General features: G+C 40.9%; 1 protein-coding gene across 1 annotated transcript in view; it reads right to left on the reverse strand.

Moving 5' to 3' along the window:
* LOC307256622 (dolichyl-diphosphooligosaccharide--protein glycosyltransferase subunit MAGT1-like) overlaps positions 1-23,611 on the reverse strand; it is a 145,763-nt gene extending 122,152 nt beyond the window's left edge. The window contains exons 1-3 of the mRNA XM_080035656.1: positions 23,464-23,611; positions 19,174-19,343; positions 18,977-19,094 (exon numbers count right to left, since the gene is read on the reverse strand). Coding sequence (XP_079891782.1) covers positions 18,977-19,094; positions 19,174-19,343; positions 23,464-23,544 — 369 coding nt within the window. The 5' untranslated portion in view covers positions 23,545-23,611. The remainder of the gene's footprint in view (positions 1-18,976; positions 19,095-19,173; positions 19,344-23,463) is intronic.
* Between the last annotated feature and the right edge of the window lie 231 nt (positions 23,612-23,842).

The following is a 23,842-nucleotide window of genomic DNA, read 5'->3' on the forward strand; positions in this document are numbered from 1 at the left end:
TTTGAAAACTTTGCATTTCCCCCTTTTTTACCATTGTGCATATTGCCGTGATGCCTCCTCTTTCCCATCTCTTGTAACCATGATCTTTTCCGGGCTGACATTTATTGTCATGTGTTAAACATCTCAAAATCTTAGTCTCTTTTTCTAATTTGTATCTCTTTACTATTGTGTTCCAAATGTTTAAAGCAAACTTAGTTATTGGGTCTATCAAGCCTTACTGTTTCTTAAATAGTTCTGTATCCCCCACTAGTGCTTGAATCTGATAGCTCTCCCCCTCACTTCAATATCGTTCGATTTGGCTACGTAGTTAATGTTACACCAACATGCAATGGCTCCTATCTGAAACTGGGCACCGCCATTCCTCCTCTCTCCTTAGGTAACTGCAGTGTTGCAAGCCTAATCCTGGGTCTCTTGCCCACCCAGATTAACCTCGAGATCCACTTGTCCCACTCCGTAAATCCAAGACCTGTCCTGACCACCTCGCTAAGTCCCCCTTAATGCTCTGATTGATCTGTGTGTAGTTTGTGTTTGTCTATTCCTTTTGTAATGTTCACTCCTAAGTATTTTATCTTCTCACAGTCCCATCTCAATTTGTATTTCTCTTTGATCCCTATTGTTGGTGTGTAATTTAGAGCCAAAATATGTGTCTTTGTTACATTAAGTCTATACCCTGAATAGTGCCGGTATTCCTCCAGTAGATCCATCAGTATTGGAAAGCTCATATCTGGTTGTCCTATGTATGTGATCACGTCGTTCGCAAATAGGCCCAATTTGTGTTCTGATCCTCTCATTTCCACCCCTTTGATATTATGATGCTGCCTGATTGCTTGAGCTAGTGGTTCGATGAAGATATCGAAAAGTGTCGGAGATAGGCAACACCCTTGTCTAGTTGACCTCGCTAGCTTAATCCGATCCGTCAGACTACCATTCACTTTCACTCTTGCTGTTGGCTCATCATACAATGACTGTATGCATTTGACAGAATCCCCACTGAAGCCATCCAACACAATCAAATGCCTTTTCTGCGTCCAAACTCACTAAGACCACACTATTTCCCCTCCTTTGAACCTCCTCCACTATGTGGATTGTTTTCCTTGTATTATCCTGTGCCTGCCTTCCTTTTATAAAACCAGTCTGGTCTTCATCTATAATATCAGGCATGAATGACTCAAATCTTTTTGAAATAATTGAAGTACAGATCTTATAGTCGACATTAAGCATGGATATCGGTCTGTGGCTACTACACAGTTATTTATCCTTGCCCTATTTAGGTATTATAGAAATAATAGCCTCTTTCCAGGATGAGGGAGTTCTGCCCTCCTTCATAGTGTATCTAAATGATGCTAACAATAAGGGGTTAAGTTCCTGCCTAAATACTTATAGAATTCTGATGGGAATAATCTATCACTACCTGGTGATTTACCATTATTCATTCTACTAATTGCATTCCCAATCTCTTCCTCTGTAATATCTGAACTGAAGAATTTATTCTGCCCTTCCCCTATCGATGGTAAGTCCAACCCCTCTAAAAATGTCTCGATACTCTCTTCATCTGCTGCAGCTGGTTGTGTGTATAGTGTCCTATAATATTCCTCAAATATTCCCTCTATTTCCTCTGGATCTTTTAATAACTCATTAGTTTTGGGGTTCCTAATCTTATGAATAGTGCTTAATGTTTGTTGTACCCTAATCCTTCTGGCCAATAATTTATTTGCTTTGGGCCCCCCTTCATACGCCTGCTTTACAAACCTCACTTTTTTCTCCACCTCTGACACTAGTATCTTATCTATCTTGCCTCTAGTTTCTTTGACCTTCGCAAGTGCCTCCGGGTCATTTGTGTTTTTATGTTGTTTTTCAAACTCTTTTAGTTGCCTTGTTAAAGGCATCATAGGAGATTATCTGCAATATGCACTTTTTAATATGTTGTGAAAAGTGCTTTTTACACCCCAACAGCAATAAATGACTTATGGGCAATGAAAAAGAAACGAAAAACCCCCAAATTCTGTACCTTCTATAAACCTGTTAAAATGCTGACCAATCGGAGACGATGGACCCGTATCTAAAGAACCAATCACAATCCTGCGCGTTCTCTCCCCTCTGTGTGCGAGCCTGAGCGCGTTCACGGAGGGCAGAGAAAGCGTTCGTGCCATATCGTAGTAGGCTACCTGGCAGTGGACTAGACCTAGTGGAAGTAGCATAACAAGCTTACACAATGGAACCTACACAGAAGTTACCAGAGGTGTGGACTAGACTCGAGTCATGAATTTGATGACTTGAGACTCGACTTGACAAAATGTAAAGAGACTTGCAACTTGACTTGGACTTTAACATCAATGACTCGTGACTTGAGCCTTTTGACTTGACAAGACTTGCTACTTTCCCCAAAACCCAAAGATTAAAAAGTAGGCTATATTTTTAAGTAGGCTACTGCTCTGTATCTTTCATCATGTAGCCTAGTGTAGGGGAGGAAACTGGTGGATGTCGCCTACCGGTACCGCGCTGATCTGCTTATCACTGGTTTCACTTCAGAGGTGTCGGCCAGAACACCACTTAAGGCCAAAAACGTCAGACTATAAGCATGAGAAGAGGAGTATGGTTTTTCCGCTCTTTATTTTCCTTCTTTCACAGGCACAGCAGCATAGATCGCAGGAAAAGAGACACAGGCTTACATTCCGCTCGTGAGGAGACGTTAGAACAGCTGTTGCGACCTGCGAATCGCGGCCGTCAATAACATCCATAAACTGTAACTTATAACAGCGATCGGGACTGCATGTACTTAGGCCTACTCACACACGGCACGGGTGATTCACATACACGTTTCAACTGTGTCGACTACTGCGGCAACATGCGCGCTCACACACCTGACCGAGAGAGAAGAGAAAAGGAAACTTACTAGACAGACCCTCCGGCCGACTGACGTCACGGCCACTAACTGACAGCTATACTGTCATCCACACTGAACAAAACTCATCTCAACACTCTATAAGAAATAACAACACTGTAACCTATAAACTTTGGGGCCTTTTCTGCATGTAGCCTATGTGTGAGTGTTTGTGTGTGTGAGTTAAATGTTAACAATCACTGGTAAACAGTGCAATTGGGAAGTGCAGCCAGCAGCGCTCGTGCACGGCTGTGTGTCGAGGGGTGGGGGAGGGAGTCCCGAGGGGAGAGGGAGGAGTTAAACGGAACTCCGAGGACAAGCTAATTTCAAATCATGCTAGCTCTCTCAGATCGTACAGTATAGCTTTAAGTTTTGATACAGTTCCAGTTTGGTTTTTTTAAGGTGCGCTGTTTGTGCTATGAGCTTCCCTCTTATTACTGCCTTCAGAGCGTCCCAGAGAATAATTGGGTTAACTTCTACATTATTATTTTCTTCCCTATATCTAGTTATATCTCCTTTTATTTATTTCACTAATTCTTTGTTATTCAGTAGACCTACATTCAACCTCCAGACTGTGTTCTTTCTTCTAGCGGTTAGATTCACTGTCAGATATACTGCACTATGGTCAGACAAGTCAGTAACACCTATCGTACAGTCTTCTACCCTGTGTTTATCATCCATGGTCATGAGAAAATAGTCTATTCTTGCATAGGTCGAGTGTGGATGTGAATAATGTGTGTAGTCTCTATCTAGTGTATGCCTATCTCTCCATATATCTATAATTTCCAGTTGCTTCAGTTCTATGTTCATGTACTTGGAGATATGTGCCCTAGCTTTTCTTGTACTTGTCGTATCTAAGTCATGATTTAGTACCACATTGAAGTCCCCCCCACAAATCAGGATCCCATCCATTTCCACAGCTATGACATCAAAAAGCTCCTCAAAGAATGTCTTATCGGTATCAGGTGGCACGTACACATTAATTAATGTAACCATTTGTCCTTCCATTTTTCCCTTAACCAACACATACCTTCCTTCCCCGTCACACATTTATTTGCTTGTTTGAAATTTCACTGAGTTTTTAATTAGTGTGGCCACCCCTCTCCTATGAGACTGCTTAAGAACGTATTGTTGTATCCATATCTTTTACATGTTTCATGTTCTTGTGATGACAGGTGGGTTTCCTGTAGAAAAATAACCTGCATCTCTTCCTTTCTAAATTGTGTTAACACTTTCCCCTTTTTTATCAGATTGTTTATACCATTAACATTTAATGACACCATTCTAATACCCCTACGTTGCATAATAATTCCTCTTGAAACAATCTTCTATTCTCCACATGTCACAGACGATATGTAAAATAACAGCAACCGCTGAACTAAAAGAACACATTTTAACAATCTGGGGCCGTATTCACAAAACATTTTATCTTAGCACTAAGAGTACTCCTATGGAGCACTAAAAGTTCTTAGTAAGGAGTAATTTCTTAAAACCTATTCACAAAGCTGATAAGACCAACTTTTACTAAGGAATGGGAGGGACTCCTAAGCTAAGACTAGAGGGAGGTGTTGACCCTGTTGCTATGGATGATGTCATGTTCATACCTTCTATGCCTACAGTGATTGGCTGAGAGGGAATAAGAGCTAAGAGTGAATTTATAATAGAAACACTGTGGGAGATATCCATATTGTTTCGCTGTATTAAAGTAAAGAGTTTTTATATACAATTAATGACAAGTTACATTGATTTAACATGAAACCAAGATACTGCAGGGTTTCCCACACATTATTTCACAATTAGCCTACAATAGCGCCACATAGGTCTATTCATTTAAAATTTTACAATTATTTGAATCGGAAAAAATATCCTCATTGAACAGCTGCACGCCATGCACTCTCACTGTATTTCTCTCAACGGCGGACTATGCAGCAATAGCCAGACAACGACAAACCGGGAAATTCACAATTTAGAAACAACAGCCGGCGAAATCGTAAAGTGCATGCGGAAGGAAAAAGGCGAGACGCGCAACTATACAGTAGCGGACCTCCGGAACGGAGGAGATGCTGCGAAGCGCCACATATAGGCCTCTAGTAGGAAATTAAACCCAAACGTGACACCAACAGTAACTTTCAGTGCATCGTAAACCCAAAGCAACTGCAGGAAAAGGAACTTAATAAATATTTTATTATATACATTTGATAAATATAAATGTGTCTATACTTTCTAAATATAGCTTTACTAAGATCATTAACCCCTTACAGCAATCCAAAACACCATCAAATGATTGTCTGTGATTTACTCTAAGACCCTGTTTCCACCTGGCATTAATATGTGGTTTTTAGGATCCGATCGCGCTAACTACAGGTGGAAACACGCTCAATGCGCATTGAATGCGCATTGAAATTATCCACATTCGGAGGTTTGAGACCACTTATCCACATACCCATTAACAGTGGAAACGCGTATGCGCATCTCATACACATTAGGCCCCGCCCACTCAACTGCGGCGAATGACTGGGCGGAAACGCGTACTCATTCACGCGACAATTCACGTCATAAAAGCGCACCGTTGCAGGTAAACAGACAACAGAAAACAGAAAACATTGAAGATGGAGTGTATAAGCGGAAATGATGTACGAGCTGATTTCCATACAGCGCGGGGAATTCGAATCCGGATCGCAAACGTGCATAGAAGACGCATTGTTAAGGCCAGGTGTGAACAAGCATATTACATTTACATATAACGATCGGATTCCTCAGAACCACATATTAATGCCAGGTGGAAACAGGGTCTTAGTAGTCTCGCAAAGCCAGACCAAACTACAGCAAGTAGTATGGTCTGGAAGCACTCTGTTTAGAGCCGTCTATTCAGGTGGGGAAACCGGGGGAAACTGGGCTAGCCTGTTTGTATTTGTTTAAACCAATCACAATCATCTAGGGCGGGGCTAACCCCGGGAAGCAGCAGCGGTGTCCTGCAAAATAGTGCCGGGGGGGGACTTATTTTGATGGAACGTCTTCACGCCCAGAGACTGTCAGAGAAATGGCTAAACCCGCAAACGCCACACAAAAACTATTAAAGACAAAAGGAATATACATAGTGTGTTGCTTTCTAACCAGCATGTCAAGACACCATACACTTTAGCCCCCGAGGAGCTCACGGGATAACTTAACCGGAGTTAACTAGCCACGTAGTGTTATCTCTGGTAACATTATCATCGGCGGTTGAGAGGACGGCTACGGCGGTCGAGTAGAATTTTTAGCATTCGAGAACTTATGTCACCACCTCCTATCGCTGTAGTCAGAGCCGTAGTCCGTCTGTTTACAGGCAGAACAGGGTTTTGACGTTGTGAGCGCTACACCAACTGCAGCAAGTAGCCGTAAGAGTTGCTAGGTGATAGTGGAAGCCGTTGGAATCTTTCCCCGTCGCTAAAACACCGCTGCTTAGTCCCTCACCAAAGAAAGGGAACGGCGGATCTTAATCTAGCTGGTTATAAGGTCCGGTGCTCAATTCAAACCCCCACGCTTCATTTTCCAGAGTTTATGAGGGTATTTCTGCCCGGGGGTAGTTGTACAATGAAGTTGGACAGCTAGGCTAGGCTAAACTAGGCTGCGTCCCGGACCGCCGCCGCCAATATTATTATCCCGAAGTATAGCCACACTTTATTTCCATCTACAGTAATGTGACTTCTCACACCCTGTGTGTGTGTGTGTGTGTGTGTGTGTGTGTGTGTGTGAGAGAGCGCTGCACATAAGCACACGGGTTGACTGTGAGCGAATTGTTTCCGAATTTGAGGGGGATCACAATAGGGGAAAGCCAGCAACCGGAAAAGGAGGGGGCTGCGTCAGGGCTGCATTGCTTTTCGACGCAAGCGAATAGACGCTGGCGGAAGTGGTCATGACAGACTAGGGTCTTAGTGACTTAGGAGTCCTCTTGAGGACTCCTAGCTTTTTATAGATTTAGGAGCTAGTTTTAGCGCTAAAATGCTTTGTGAATTACACTTATTTAAAAAAGTTAGGAGTCCTAAAATTAGGAGTGAAACGCTCCTTATTTTTGAGAGTTACTCCTAAATCAGCACGTTAGGACCTACTCTTAGCCTTAAAATGTTTTGTGAATACTGCCCCAGGGGCCGTATTCACAAAACATTTTATCTTAGCGCTAAGAGTACTCCTAAGGAGCACTAAAAGTTCTTAGTAAGGAGTAATTTCTTAAAACCTATTCACAAAGCTGATAAGACCAACTTTTACTAAGGAATGGGAGGGACTCCTTAGCTAAGACTAGAGGGCGGTGTTGACCCTGTTGCTATGGATGATGTCATGTTCATACCTTCTATGCCCACAGTGATTGGCTGAGAGGGAATGAGAGCTAAGAGTGAATTTATGATGGAAACACTGTGGGAGATATCCATATTGTGTCGCTGTATTAAGTAAAGATTTTTTATATACAATTAATGACAAGTGACACTGATTTAACATGAAACCAAGATACTGCAGGGTTTCCCACACATTTGTTCACAATTAACCTACAATAGCGCCACATAGGTATATTCATTTTAAATTTTACAATGATTTGAATCGGAAAAATATCCTCATTGAACAGCTGCACGCCATGCACTCTCACTGTATTTCTCTCAATGGCGGACTATGCAGCAATAGTCAGACAGCGACAAACCAGGAAATTCACAATTTAGAAACAACAGCCGGCGAAATCGTAAAGTACATGCGGAAGGAAAAAGGCGAGACGTGCAACTATACAGTAGCGGATCTGTGGAACGGAGGAGATGCTGCGAAGCGCCACATATAGGCCTACTCTAGTAGGAAATTAAACCCAAATGTGACACCAACAGTAACTTTCAGTGCATCATAAACCCAAAGCAACTGGAGGAAAATTAACTTAATAAATATTTTTTTATAACAATATAATAAATATAAATGTGTCTATACTTTCTAAATATAGCTTTACTAAGATCATTAAACCTTTTTTTTTTTTTTATTGATTTCTCTCTCCCAATTATCTAATTACCTTATGACAACATTCAAAACTGTGGATCATAAGTCTAAAATACCATAATGGAAATTAATACTAACAACCGAAAATGCCATTCTTATGATGATTATTCATTTCTTAGTACCGAGTTATCATTTATTTTTAATTTAATTTGTTGTTTATACACACACACACACACACACACACACACACACACACACACACACACACACACACACACACACACACACACACACACACACACACACACACACACACACACACACACACACACAGCCTGTCAACAACCGTCAGTCTGCCCCAGGGCAGCTGTGGCTACTCTCGTAGTTTACCACCACCGGTATGACTGTGTGTGAACGAATTGATCCAGGAACCCTGTAAAGCGTCTTTGAGTGCCTAGGCAATAAAGCGCTATATAAAACCTATCAATTATTATTATTAACAATGTAAAAATATGCAATGACCTCCTGCTTGTTTTCATCTCGTCCGTTCTGTCTTAAATGTGAGCACTTAAATTGTCATGTACCTCACCTAATGTTATGTCTTTCACCTGTCTTGTCCGGCATTACGTAAATAAAAAAGTTTACAAAAAAAAAAAAAAAAAATCATTAAACCCTTACAGCTATTAAAGGTACCTTTTATAAAGCTCACTAGCATTAAATCTCTCCAAAACACCATCAAATGGTTGTCTGTGATTTACTCTTAGTGACTTAGGAGTCCTCTCGAGGAGCTTTTTATAGATTTAGGAGCTAGTTTTAGCGCTAAAATGCTTTGCGAATTACACTTATCTTAAAAAGTTAGGAGTCCTAAAAATAGGAGTGAAACGCCCCTTATTTTTGAGAGTTACTCCTAAATCAGCACGTTAGGACCTACTCTTAGTCTTAAAATGTTTTGTGAATACGGCCCCAGAACATTAACTTCCAAGGCATTCGGGGGTTTCAAATATGTCCCCCTGTTCCCTGTTGGTAGGTGAGGGGTAAAGCCTCTCATAGTGAGAGGGCCCCCTCCCCTAGTGGCGGAGATCTCCTCAGGCGTTGATCTCCCAAGCTCACTATAAGTGTCCAACATCTAAATTCCAGAGCTCCCGGTCGAGAGCTTTATGTACATTTTCCACACATAATTTTAACCCTTGGTATAATAAACAATGCCACAAGTGATCTTATAAGTCCGTGCAAACTTAAATTTTGCCCCAAATGAGCCAGACCCAGCTGTATGCTATTAAAGTTTGTTCGTAGAAAACGTTTCTTACTCACCACTGCGGTTTTTCGAAAGGGCCGTCAAGCCACGAAATAATAGGCTTTATTCAAAAGTTATAAATTAGAAGCTGTGTTCGTGTCCATGCTCTTTTCTAATCGGTCACCGTGGCACTTCACGTCCTTTATTCTCACCCGTACAATCATCTCCCGATTTTGGTCCACTTGTGCGCTGCCTACAGTCTCTGCAGTGGTGTCGGTCTCTCCTCTCCCGGGTCTGGGACCTGCCATCCTCTCTCCCGCATCGCCCTCGCCGCGTCCTGAGCGCTGTTGTATACTTTGAATCTTTCGGTCCATTGCACTCTCAGTGTGTCCCTTGGGGATTGAAACCGAATCCCCCTCTCTTTTAGAATTTTTTTGATACCGGCATATCTTTGTCGCCACTTCTGCTGCGTAGTCATGATCTAAAGTCACTCTGTGTCCCTCGACTTCCAGCAGCGATCGCAGGCCGTCTTGAGGAAGTTTTCTTTAACCTCGAACCTCAAAAAGTTGACAATAATCGCTCTTGGGGGCTTGTTTGGTTGTGGTTTCGGTGCATTGTTAGCTGCCGCTGAGTTAGCCCATAGCACCTGTTCGCCTTCTTCCTCGTTATGCATAATTCCCGTCTGTTTCTCTGCTTTCTCCTTTTATCTCCTTTCCACTTTGAGAATTACTCATGACCTATATTCTTCAAGGTTCGAGTTGTAGCTTTAGGTTTTTTTCCGTATTTTGATTAATTGGTTGTTTGCTGCCTATCGTCTCAGTTGCATACCGGAAGTGCTTCAAGTACATTTGTATACCTCTTCCAGTCAATTCCACTCTCTCCAGCTCCTTCCTTCTTTAAATTGCTTAACAAACCGTTCACAAAATTAATTTGCAGTGTTTCTCCTAGCGCTTTATGGCTAAGGTGGCCGCCTTAGCAACGCCAGCCCCCCGCCTCGACTACCGAATTTTCAATGCTGCTTTATTTTTAAGTTTTAAATTGGGAAATACATGTTCCAAAACGACTCAACACCCTCCAGCTTGGGTTGCAATGGAATCCCAGAATATCACAGTGCCACTGCATTTGGACCAAAAATCAAATTTGGCATAATGCCATTACTTACTGGGGTATTATAAAAAGGCTTTCCCAATTCTTGCCCATTTTTGGTAACTTTCACCCAGGTAGGGCAGACCCGGAGCATCATGCTGTGGAGATGCTTTTCTTCAGCAGGGAAGAGGGAAGCTGGTCAGAGCTGATGGATGGAGCCAAATACAGGGCAGAAAACCTGTTAGTCTGCAAAAGACTTGAGACTGGGGTGGACGTTCACCTTCCAGCAGGACAACTACCGTAAACATAAAGCCAGATCTACTATTGATTGGTTTAAATCAAAGCATAGTCATGTGTTAGAATGGCCCAGTCAAAGTCCAGACCTCAATACAATTAAAAATCTCTGGAAAGACTTGAAAATTGCTGTTGACAGACGCTCTCCATCCAATCTGACGCTGAATCTGAAGCTCAAGCTATTTTGCAAAGAAGAATGGGCAAAAATTTAATTCTCTAGATGTGCAAAGCTGGCAGAGACATACCCCAATTGACTTGCAGCTGTAATTGCAGTGATAGGTGGTTCTACAAAGCATTGACTCAGGGGGGCTGAATACTTTTGCACGCCACACTTTTCAGATTTTAATTTATTAAAAAAATTTAAAGTCAAGTTTAATTTTAATTCCACTTCACAATTATGCGCCACTTTGTGATGGTGTATCACATAAAATCCCAATAAAATACATGTACGTGTGTGGTTGTAACGTGACAAAAAGTGGAACATTTCAAGGGGTATGAATAATTTTGCAAGCCACTGTATTTGTGGCGTTTCTGAATGGTTAAACAGAGTGACTACCTATCTGGCAATGGAAAAGATAAGTTATTTCACAAAAAACAGGATCGATAGCTTTTTTAATTTCCTGGAAAATGAAGGTGTACGAAGTGATGAACTGAACTGATTTGATTGTTATTGTGGCTGAGTCCCCTTTTCTTTTCCCTTTTCTTTTCTTTTTTTTTTTTATATATCAGTGATTCTTGAGAAGTGGGACAAAACGGGGTGCAATGTTGAAAAAATACAAACCCTATGTTTAGGCAAATTAAATTACATGTATGTATCCAGAATATACTAAGCTACCGAGCTAAGGTTTGACACAACCTCCCAGCTTTTGTCCTTTTTATCAAAATTTACTTTTTACCTTGCTTCTCCTTTTTAACATGGGCTTTTTAGCTTGCCATTCCTTATTTTGTTTCAACTCCGTCAGACACCAAAAAACACAAATAAATGTTCCCTCATTTTATGTTAGACCCATGAGATGTATAGTGATCACAAATATTCACCAAAACTGATAGAGCCACAGATTATTTTTTTCAAAATATATATGAATATACATGTTTTTGATATCTGACGGTGTTGACATATTTAACGTTTCTTAAAAAGAACAAATAGACTTTTTCTAGTAGCAGTTTGGTTTTTCTGTTGATGATAGTTGCTAGTATGAACTACTTCAGGAAAATAAAATTATCGAAACATTTCATATAACTTCTTCAGAAATTGTAAGTCGGTGTTGACGTATCATTGTTGTGACGCAGGACTTTCAAGATGTAAAATATTCTAAAACTACAACACTAATCAGAGCCTGTCTGACTATAGTCTCGCAAAGCCAGACCAAACTACAGCAAGTAGTATGGTCTGGAAGCACTCCGTTTAGAGCCGTCTATTCGGGGAGAAACTGGGCTGGCCTGTTTTTATTTCTTTAAACCAATCACAATCATCTACGGCGGGGCTAACCCCGGGAAGCAGCCAATGGAGGTGTAGCGTTGTTTGCCGATGCCAGCGCTTAATAGACGCTGGCTGAAGTGGTCAAGCCAGACTAGTCTGACTATAATGTACTCTGCACAGATAGCTTGTGACAATAGGTCCTTCATGGAGACAGCTGCCCCTTATATTGCCTGATTTTATTACATTTTAATGAAATGTCTGACAGTGGTGACAAAGTATCCCCCCACTTAGAAACCTTAAGGCCAGGACACACCACCCCGCTAATCGCCGTCGTCAAAAAAAAAGACGAATCTGTTTGGTGTGTGCCGTGACGTCGGCCGACGTAGAGGTTGTCGGGTTTGTTTGGAGCCTGTCGGCCGCCGATTGAGCATGTTCAATCGGCGGCCGACCGTCTTTCATTTGGAGCAATTTGATTGGTGGAGGGCTAGCGAATCAGTGAAGCCCGGAAGTGAGGCGGGTAGCACAAACAGCTAACAACAGCTAGCCATCGTTTTAATGTGTTTGTTCGTTTCGTTTTGCGAGTACTCACATTGTTGACTGCTCGACACCATGCTCGACACTCTCTGCTAAAAATTGTGCTCTTATGGTCCATAAATATAAATACGTATTTCTATCTATGTTTATGCTCTAGAGAGCTGTCCCATCATTTCCGGCTTTCGTATTTTTTCGGGCCACAATACAGATTAGCGCCGCCTGCTGTTGTGGAGACATTACAAGCGCGGGACGTACGGAAAATAAGCAGTCGTCTCGGTGTGTTTTTGGGCCGCGACGGAAAGACTGGAGCTTCCTGAAACGGCGACTCCAGTTTTTGGGTAGTAGGAACGTGTCGGACTGGTGTGTCCTGGCCTTTATAAAACATGAATGTGTTGTAGAAAACATTTTTTTTATTGATATGAGAGATTATTTAGTGTTGCCTTTGATGAAAAAAGCTCTTTTTATTCATTAAAGCGGCTACGAGTAACATTTAAATATCTTTTAAACAGCCTCATGTTTCCTCTGATAATCATAAATTACCTTTAACAGCAAACGAGACCATCAGTGCAAAGAAAGACGTTTTTATATAGTTTTTATTACTGCTTTTGGTCTGGTTGCACACCCAGTCCGATTTTCGGTTCGCTCGTGCAGGCTCTATGGTCACATATCCGTATTGGTCGCAGATTTCAGTGTGGAGCAGCAATGCGATTTGAGAAGCCTATCCCTCCAGGTGAGGGAAGGGGAGCGGGAGCCTTGTTTGAGACAGTTATTCGTCGTCATAATGACTGATAACGGGGCTGAACCATCAAAGAAAAAAAAGAGAATGCAATGAAGAAAAGCTAAAAGGGAGAGTGATATAGGCTACGGGCGGGACGAGGGCGTTGCCAAGCAACGTGTATACAATTTCACGAGAGCGAAACTAGACTGCAGTGTTTACTCCTAAATGAATGAGCGGTTGGTACTAACACAAAGTTTGCTTTGCTTCACCATCATCAGATAACCATTATCTGAAATAGTCATTAACAACACAAACACATTACCTCATCATGATCTATACTAACTGCCGTCTCTCATTCATTCGCTTTCTGTGAGGACACGTAATCTTTCAGCTCCGTGAGAGAGAGTACTTAGGTGACGCTGCTGCATCAATTCATTGCAATCAGGTGTGTGTAGCACTGACTGGCATTAGTTGATGCAGTGTCAAAACCACTCTCACGGAGCCAAAAAGAGTCCTCACACTTTCAACACACGGACATGCACTATATTGCGCCCTTCTCAGTTCACACTTGCACGCCTGGCACGAGCTAGAAAACAGTTTTGCGACAGCGGGCGTCGTAAAAATACTACCGCTTTTGTCCAAAGGGGACAACGTGCCATGTTACTCGTAGTGGCTTTAAAGTAAATTTTTTATAGGTTTTATTGCATATGAAAGATTGAAACCTTCTCTGTGGACACACTGTTTTTGACGTCATGAGAAGATAACAAGTGTCATAAATTTGACATAATAATAATAAAATTAATTTTAAGGGGATAATTGTACTCCAGACATTCTATTCTTAATCCCTAATAACTTCTACAATTTTAAATATTTTTAGTCTTAAAGATAACAGCAGTTACATTTTGAACCAGCCATTTGTCCCGGTTCTCAAGAATCACTGATATCATTTATTTATTCATAATTTATGTTTATTCATTATTGTGTGAAGGCATGCTCATGTGCACATACTATATTGTTTTAGTATTCTGGTGCATCATATGTGTGTATGTATGCAGAATTTGTCATACAATCACATACGTTTTATGTTAAATCTAATATAACTGTTGTGATCCTTTTGTTGTGGGGAGGAGGGGTGGGGCAATTGCTCTGTTTGTGTGCGCTGTTTGTACATACTGTCTGTTCTGTTTTTGTGCTTGTCTATGCTGTAAAGAAAACAAATCCAATAAATATATGTTTAAAAAAAATTGGACTCAAAGTCATTAGTGTTAAAGGTCTCATATTATACACTTTTCTGTCAATATTATATGGTCTTAGAGGTCCCTAATACGTTTTTATTTAGTTGTTTGCTGAAAAAAACGTTCAGATAATTTATTGTAGTATGCCTCTATACCCTGATTTTCAGCTAATCTCACGATGGACTATTTTTGAAACCGAGCTGCAGCTCCCCTCGTTTTATATACAATCTATGAGCTCCCCCCCCCCCCCTGTCCGGAAGCGAAGCCATTGGCGTCTGCCCATAGGTCCATAGCTTGCCGTGCCTGTACTGTTACCACGGTTAGGTTTACCGATGAGAAGAACCATGTCTATTGCTAGTAGTCTGGCATGACCACTTCCGCCAGCGTCTATTCGCTTGCGTCGAAAAGCTACGCAGCCCTGACGCAGCCCCCTCCTTTTCCGGTTGCTGGCTTTCCCCTATTGTGATCCCCCTCAAATTCGGAAACAATTCGCTCACAGTCAACCCGTGTGCTTATGTGCAGCGCTCTCTCTCACTCACACACACACACACACACACACACACACACACACACACACACACACACACACACACACACACACACACACACACACACACACACACACACACACACACACACACACACACACACACACACACACACACACACACACACACACACACACACACACACACACACACACACACACACACACACACACACACACACACACACACACACACACACACACACACACACACACACACACACACACACACAGGGTGTGAGAAGTCACATTACTGTAGATAGAAATAAAGTGTGGCGATACTTCGGGATAATAATATTGGCGGCGGCGGTCCGGGATGCATCCTAGCTTAGCCTAGCTGTCCAACTTCATTGTACAACTACCCCCGGGCAGAAATACCCTCATAAACTCTGGAAAATGAAGCGTGGGGGTTTGAATTGAGCACCGGACCTTATAACCAGCTAGATTAAGATCCGCCGTTCCCTTTCTTTGGTGAATTAGGGACTATGCAGCGGTGTTTTAGCGACGGGGAAAGATTCCAACGGCTTCCACTATCACCTAGCAACTCTTACGGCTACTTGCTGCAGTTGGTGTAGCGCTCACAACGTCAAACCCTGTTCTGCCTGTAAACAGACGGACTACGGCTCTGACTACAGCGATAGGAGGTGGTGACATAAGTTCTCGAATGCTAAAAATTCTACTCGACCGCCGTAGCCGTCCTCTCAACCGCCGATGATAATGTTACCAGAGATAACACTACGTGGGTGGCTAGTTAACTCCGGTTAAGTTATCCCGTGAGCTCCTCGGGGGCTAAAGTGTATGGTGTCTTGACATGCTGGTTAGAAAGCAACACACTATGTATATTCCTTTTGTCTTTAATAGTTTTTGTGTGGCGTTTGCGGGTTTAGCCATTTCTCTGACAGTCTCTGGACGTGAAGACGTTCCATCAAAATAAGTCCCCCCCCGGCACTATTTTGCAGGACACCGCAGCTGCTTCCCGGGGTTAGCCCCGCCCTAGATGATTGTGATTGGTTTAAACAAATACAAACAGGCTAGCCCAGTTTCCCCCGGTTTCCCCACCCGAATAGACGGCTCTAAACAGAGTGCTTCCAGACCCTACTACTTGCTGTAGTTTGGTCTGGCTTTGCGAGACTAATTGCTAGTAACGCAGGAGCTCAGCCGCACTTTGAACAGTTTGACATGACCAGTGGCGTGGCGTGGGGATTTTTTTTTGAGGAAGCCAAGTGAGACAACACCTTTAATCTACATGTTTATTGGAAGGTGGGGGACAGAAAAGGGTAGGCTACGTCGCAGCTTGTATTTAATGTAACTACAAGAGCTATTATAGCGCCTGGTCACTTTACCAGGACTTACACGCCTGTAATCTGTCCGACACCGCTTGTTCGCTCTCGCTCTCTCTCTCTCTCTCTCTCACTCACTCACCTCCTTATCGTCTTATTAAATTATACATTTTATTATAAATGCACCCCCCCCCCCACCCCGACCGGGTTATCATAGACTACTGCACGGTGGAAGTTTCTGGTTACTAATGTGGGGGGACGTGGCTGTGCCGACTGTAACGTCACAGTCGGTGAGATTTCTGACTGGAGTATATTGGGGTTAGGGGGGGAGGGTTTCAGAAAGGGGGAGAGTGAGAAAAGGAGAGAGTTTTCTTTATTTTTTGATACTTTGGCAGTCTCTAGGCACACTGTGGACCCATGTTTATGTTCAAAAACATAGACATGGTATCTGCCAATTTTTAAAGTTCAAATTTAAAGACATTTAAGACCTTTTTAAGACCTCTAAAATGGAAAAATAATACCAATACCGCGGTAACAGAAATCGACAAACTACACTATACTCCGTAAAGGGTTACATTAAATCTGACTACCAAATATTCAATGCACTTTAGCTAACAACTGCTGTCTAATTACAGAAAATAAAAAACAAAAAGGTCCAACTAGCTGATCTTTTGAGGGAACTATTAGTATCTTTAAAGATGAGCTAGTTGGACCTTTTCGGGTTGAAGATGGCCTCAAAATCAACTCCCAAACCTACTGCCAGTTTCTAGAAGATACTTTCTTCAGTGGTACAGTAAAAGGTCTGCATCTTTCAAGAAGACCATGATTTTTATGCAGGACAATGCTCCATCACATGCATCGAAGTACTCAACTGCATGGCTAGCCAGTAAAGGCCTTAAGGATGAAAAAATAATGACATGACCCCCTTCCTCTCCTGACCTAAACCCTATTGAGAACCTGTGGGCCCTGCTTAAACGGGATATTTACAGTGAAGGAAATCAGTACACCTCTCGGAACAGTGTCTGGGAGGCTGTGGTTGCTGCTGCACAAAAAGTTGATCGTCAACAGATCAAGAAACTGACAGACTCCATGAATGGAAGGCTTGTGACAGTTATTGAAAAGAAGGGTGGCTATATTATATTGGTCACTGATTTTTTTTTTTGACATGGACATTTTTATTTGTAAATGTTGAGTTGTTTTATTATTCTCACTGTAACAGATGAAAATAAACAAGTGAGATGGGAAAATTTTAGTTTTTTTATTTAGTTGCAGAATAATTCTGCACACTAATAGTTACCTAATAATAGCAAAACATATATATATTCTCGTAAGAAAGACAAAACCTCACCTTTACTTTCGTAAACATTCAGGTTTAGGTTCATTAACATTTTGGATTGACCGAGAGCACTGTAGTTGTTCAATAATAAAATTAATACTCAAAAATACAACTTGCCTAAAAAATTTGCACACACAGTGTAAGAGATCACTGTAAAGGCAACCTGAAAACCCATCATTACCACCTTTTTAACCAATTGCAGAACTGTATCAATTGGTTTACATTTACTGATTAATCGAGTAACAAGAACAGTTTAATAAATTTAGAAAATATGTGTTAGGTGCAGCATACAATATTTTAATTAGGCTAAATTAAAAATGGGATATTTTTGGGAGAAGAATAATCCGCATGTTCTTCATATTTTAATTCCTTATTCAATAAATAACAAACTTAGTCCATTAACTTTATTTTTCAGAACTTATGGCAGAAACTATTTAAAAATTGGTTCCACAGGTCAAGGGAGGTTTTTGCAATTTCAAAATCGTATGTTGGCCCACTGTAGATTTACATCCATGCTCACGAGACCTGCGGTAATTTGCGCAAAGTAATTTTTTCTTCATACAGTATTGTTGCAGGCGTTCAGGTTAATAAACCGAGTTGTACCGATTGGCAAAGGAAACGTAGGCTACTATCTGCGATTGATGGGAGGATCGGCAATAGTTTTTATAGCTGTCAGAAAGGGAGTGCAGAGTGGAGAGAAAGAAAGTGACAGAAAGAGACCCGCGTCTCACTCCATGAGCTCACGCCAAGTCAACGCGACCTGAATGAGCTGAATGAACGTCTGATGAGCATTTATAAATATAGACACATAAACATTGTTCACTAAACACAATCAACGTGTTGTGTGATTTGCGACAGTAGCCTACCTATATCATCAGCGGACGGGTGGTTGCGCACCTACAAGCAGCGGCAGTGTGTGGTCGCGGGGTGAAAAAAGCCAGCCAGTCGTCCTCCCTCCACCTCTCACTGAATTTATAATAGCTGCGCATGCATTTCGCTGGGTCGTTCTATCCTTTTTTGCTCTACCGCGGCCGACTTCAAATTCGAAAGCAGGGAACACACATTCTTCTTCTACGTTTTAAATGCGGTACTCAGCCTCACACGGCCGTACTGCCTCTAGCGTAGGCGTCGGACTTGCCGGATATCTTTGTATATAAAACACCGATAAAATAAAAACATAGAAATCTAACAATTAAACTATAAAACTAGAATGAAACAAATAAGGCAAGCTCATTAATTCTGCCCCCGAGTAAATTTAATGCCGCCCACCCAATAATTCCAGACTTTTTAAGACATTTAAGGCCTTGAATATTGAAACTTAAATTTAATGACTTTTAATGCTTTTCAAGATCCGCGGCAACCCTGATAGAAAAAGTGCATTTTGCATAATATGGGACCTTAATTTATGTATGGATGAATGTTGGAAAAACAAAAAAGCATAATCCTAACAAGATGTTGTCTCACCATCTGAAAGACGTCTGATCCTTCATCAAAATCGACAGACGCAAAGAAGACTTTGTTAGTGAAGGCAGAGGAATAACGCCAGGAGTTAGCAAGCACCTGAAACTCCTCATCAGCTTGTCTGAAATGAAAAGATGCAGTTAAATTCATCGATTACAGTTGAAATAACAGTCACTGTTCCTATTTCTCATCTTTCTTACCTGCATACCCCACACTGTCTCTGTGGTTGCAGTGCAGTAAACATGATGACCACGGAGTAGTTTCTTGGAGGAGCCTTGACAAAGCGCCTAAACTTATCTCCATTCATCCTGATGACGGAACGCTTGGAGGCCCACTCCATCATCTGAGTCATCTTTTCTGACAGCAGAGTCTACACAGGACACAGACAGAATAATAGCAGGGCTGTACCAAATACTATTTTACAGGCGTTTCTTCCGAGCAGGTATTCGAATACTCGTTCTAAAAAAAAACACACCATCAAAAACAACATTAATAATCCCAATATACTCCCTGAGACGGAGTTTGTGGCACGGGAAAGTTAGCTGTATAGTTTGTTGATGATTTAATAACGTTAATTTAGTTTTAATCATTTTAAAATACGTCGGAGTTCCTTACTTTTGTCCTGTGGAAGCGAACAGCTGTGTTGCTCCAAATAAGCCGTCCTCGTGCCATCATAATTCTTATAGGAGAATTTCAATTCATCCTGAAACGTGCATCTTTTCAGGGATTTCTAAATCCATTAGGGCTGCAACTAACTATTATTTTGATAATCGATTAATCTGTCGATTATTTTCTCCATATTTATTTATTTATTTTGGCATTTTTGCTTAACTAGACAGATTTGTAGAGACAGAGGTGAAATGGGGCAGAGAGGGGAAGACAATCAGAGAACTGACCCGGGCAGGACTCAAACCCGGGTCTGCTGCAGGGACTGGGCCCGGTGGGGGGGGGGGACGCCCTTACCCACTGCGCCACAGGCTCCCCCTGATTAATTGATTATTAATGGATTAGTTGTTTGGTCTGTAAAATGTCAGAAAATGGTGAAAAGCCCATGTTGACGTCCTCAAATGTATTGTTATGTCAAAAACACAAAGATATTTCAGTTAACTGTCATAATAGGATTAAAGAAACCAGATAATATTCACATTTGAGAAGCTGAAAACAGACTTTGGAAAAACATTTTTAAAAAATGACTCAAACCGATTATCAAAATAGTTGGCGATTAATTTAATAATCTTTTATTTGATTTATATTTTGCAGTTTAAAGGCAGACTATGCAACATTTTAATGAAAAGATTTATTATATTCCCACAAAAAAAATCCCACTCAATGATCACTTCTGCCCACTATAATAGGCGCGCCGCCGCTGCTGTATTTTCTCCGCCGCTGCTATAAAAGTCCTTCTGCTCCTCATTTTCTATTTTAATTTTTTTTTGGTACGTAACTCCTTTTAGAAAATGGGCAGCACGTAACGTAAATTGCGCAGACGCGGCACATCATCACGTAGCCAACATCAAAGAAGAAAAATAACCTAACAGCGAGTGTGGCAGTTGTTGGCAGTAGTACACGGTTGTAAAGTTACATTGATTCTAGCAGCGAGTGAAGCGGAAGAGCGAAGAAAGAAGGAAAGAGAGAGAGAGAGAGTAAGTTGCTAAAATGTGTCGCTACATGACCACCAGTGTTAAAAACCCTCTGAGCCCAATCGTAATTTTATTTTATTTTATCTATAAACCGCAACCTCCGTTCCGTTTTTCCTCTAGTAGACTACATTGTGTGCTTGTGCGTGCGTGCGTGCGTGTGTGTGTTGTCGCTCTTTTTGGATCACTCATAGCCTTTACAGGAGCTTATATCCAGTCAGGAGCTTGTAGCCTAGGTATTTTCGGGAACTTTAAAAAATGTATCCATAGGCCTACTGTTAGATCCGATGTTGTTCTTTATTGCCATATACAAACCGTTTTCATCGCGTATTTTAGTTAGGGATTTATGCTAATCGCCTGTAAGCATGTGGTCATTAGCATAAATGCAGGGAAAAAGCCTATGGACTTTTTAAAAGAGCATGAATAGTTTCTATTATGTATAACTTATATTTATTTTAGAATTTTCTCATCACTTTGACTCCCAAGACTAAGAAGAAGTGTTTTAAGCAATAACAAGCTTAATCAATGTGCCTTTTTGTGTCATATCAATAAATAATTGTGAGATATTTTTTGCTTTTTTTTACTGTCTAATTGATAATTTCCTACATTCAAACGACATCACTGCAGCACACATATTCTGATAGTCCAGGTTGTGACCCAAATAAATGATAGCTTGACAGCTATGCATTATAGGGGTGATGAATGCAATCTTAATAAGAGAATAAATCCAGGCGAACCAAAACATCTCAAAAGGCTGGTACAAGCTCTTAAGGGATGCACTGTGCACAATGTTTATATACATAGTTAAATAATATATATTACATTTGCAGATGAGTCGAAAAAGCTGGGTGACGAAATATTAATTTCTATACAAAAATTTCAAAATCTGTAAATGAAGACACAAAAGGCAAAGTTACAACACCAATAATCCTATCTACAGTAATACACAGGACTGTGTGAATAGGATTTAAGATTTTTGTTGGTATTGTTTGGTAAACAGAAGACTCAGGTCTACGCTCCACCCAAGCACTTCCTTGACTGGGGTTGGCTTTGGTTAGCTCAGTGGCTAACACACTGATATGCACTGCATGCAGAGGTTGACACTAAGGTTTCCAAAGCACTTGCCCATAGGGAAAGTACAGGTAATGTTTTATTTGCCCGAATGTCGTGTTCACTTGCCCAAAAAAAAACAAAAAAACTGTTAAACAATGATATATAGGCTAATTAAATTATACATTTTAGCGAACTATATCTCTTAAATGCAAACACTGCTTACTTGTCTCATCCTGACCACATACAACCAACAACAATTCACATAAGCCTAGATATCATGACATCACACATACAGCCAAGAGCTTGGTCCTGCTGCAGCATCGTGAAAGGGCCTCTTTTTACCAGAAACCTGGCCTGGTTTTGGGGGGCTCAGAAAACTCAGTCTAGCTCAGAGTCAAGCTGAATGTTAGCTTCCAAACAAATGTGTTCAGAAAAATTTAACTTATTTTACTTATTTAAAACGGTCCCATTGTGCCAAAAAGTGATCGTGTGCCATAAAATGATTAAAGTCCACCATGTTATTGCCCAGTTATACTGTATGTAGGGAGGGGGATCGGGTCATTAATTTCTATTTCATATTGATACCATTATCAAGACTCCACAATCCAAATCTTTATTGATACTTTTCTATTATTTTGTTAATTGCTTATAAGATGAGCAGAGCTCAGGATAGGACTTTAAACGGGTCATAATTCCATATTTAGGCCTACTATTTATTTTATATTGTATTATTAACTGTATTATTCAAGCTTCTCGCGAAAAACTCAAATTAATTTTTTTCTTGATGTTACATTTGAACACCTCATGATGTCCATTTATTGACCTCTGCCTAATAATCTTTTTACTGAGCCGACCTGAACACATCACATTTCAAACGTTTGCAATTTTTTATTTCTTATACTGCAGATTTTAATTTGGATTTAAAAACTATAAAAAAAAATTAACTGCGGGACTTGCTACACAGTCTCTCGTTTGTTGATCACCGCTGCTTTAATTAAATGATGAGACGGTCCCGAGCCCGTCTGCAGCGGCAGCGGCTCAGTGGAAGTTTTTTTTTTTTTTTTTTGGCAGGAGTTGAAGCGGGTTGAAGGAGTTTCTTCAAGACAGTCGAAGGTAGAAGACTTTTATAGTCTATGATGCGTACCAGTGATGGAATAATACGCTGAAGTAGGCCCAATTAGTTGAAGATGACCCGACTCTACTCGATATTTAAAATGACATCATGTGCCCTACTGGGCTCCATAGCGGTATCGATAAGCTCAAACATGATTGATTTCTGGGTTTTGAATATAGCGGAACCAGGTCCGTTGCCTAATAGAGCCGGCTTTCGGAACGTAGACGAATGTATACGAGGTAGGACGTTAGTATGGCTTTCCACACACGACACCGGAACCTCGACCACTAAATTGCTAAATGTCATTTTCAAAATCAACATTTAGGCCATTATTCTCTTACTTGGTATTCTGGTCAAATTGTGTTAAAAATTTGAGAAAATTGTGTTTAGTATAATATATAGCCTATTATGTAGATGAAAGGTAGATTATTAAAAAAACAGGTCATATTTCGTTTTTAGTGTTTTGATTTCAAAACGGATTGAACGGATGATACACGGATTAGGCCTATACACGGACCATGATCAGTGTCTTTGAGCAAAAATGGGATTTGAATTTCTGGTCGGTTAGCTTTACGTTAGCTTCTAAAACTTACAAGAACGATAGTCAACTTTTACAACGTCGCAAAAAAAAAGTACATCCAAAGTTTATGGACTTTTTCCGCATTATGTTATGAAAGGGACGTTACCTCTTTTTTCTTCTGTGCATTAGCGGGGTCATGGTAGAATATAATGGCAAGAAAGAGCCCGAAAGAAAGTTTCCCAAACATTCTGAAAAACTGCTCAGACTTTCCTTCTTCTTTTTCTTCTTCTTCTTCTTCTTACTTTCCGGCACCGTCTATGGCATGGATCTTCTTCTTCTTCTTCTTCTTCTTCATTTGTTAGGCAGACTAGACGTAGCTATGGCGTATTGCTGCCCCCCACTGTTTGCTGTTCACATCATATCACAAAAATGTCAATGTAACTGCAAAATAGTGCTGAAAATGCAAAAGAAAATGCAAAGAAGTGAAATGTGTTGAAGATAATATTGAAGACATTAAAGGCCCTGGCAACCCACATACATAAATA

The sequence above is a fragment of the Ammodytes marinus genome, assembly GCF_949987685.1.
Source record: "Ammodytes marinus genome assembly, chromosome: 10".
Taxonomy (NCBI): Eukaryota; Metazoa; Chordata; class Actinopteri; order Uranoscopiformes; family Ammodytidae; genus Ammodytes; species Ammodytes marinus.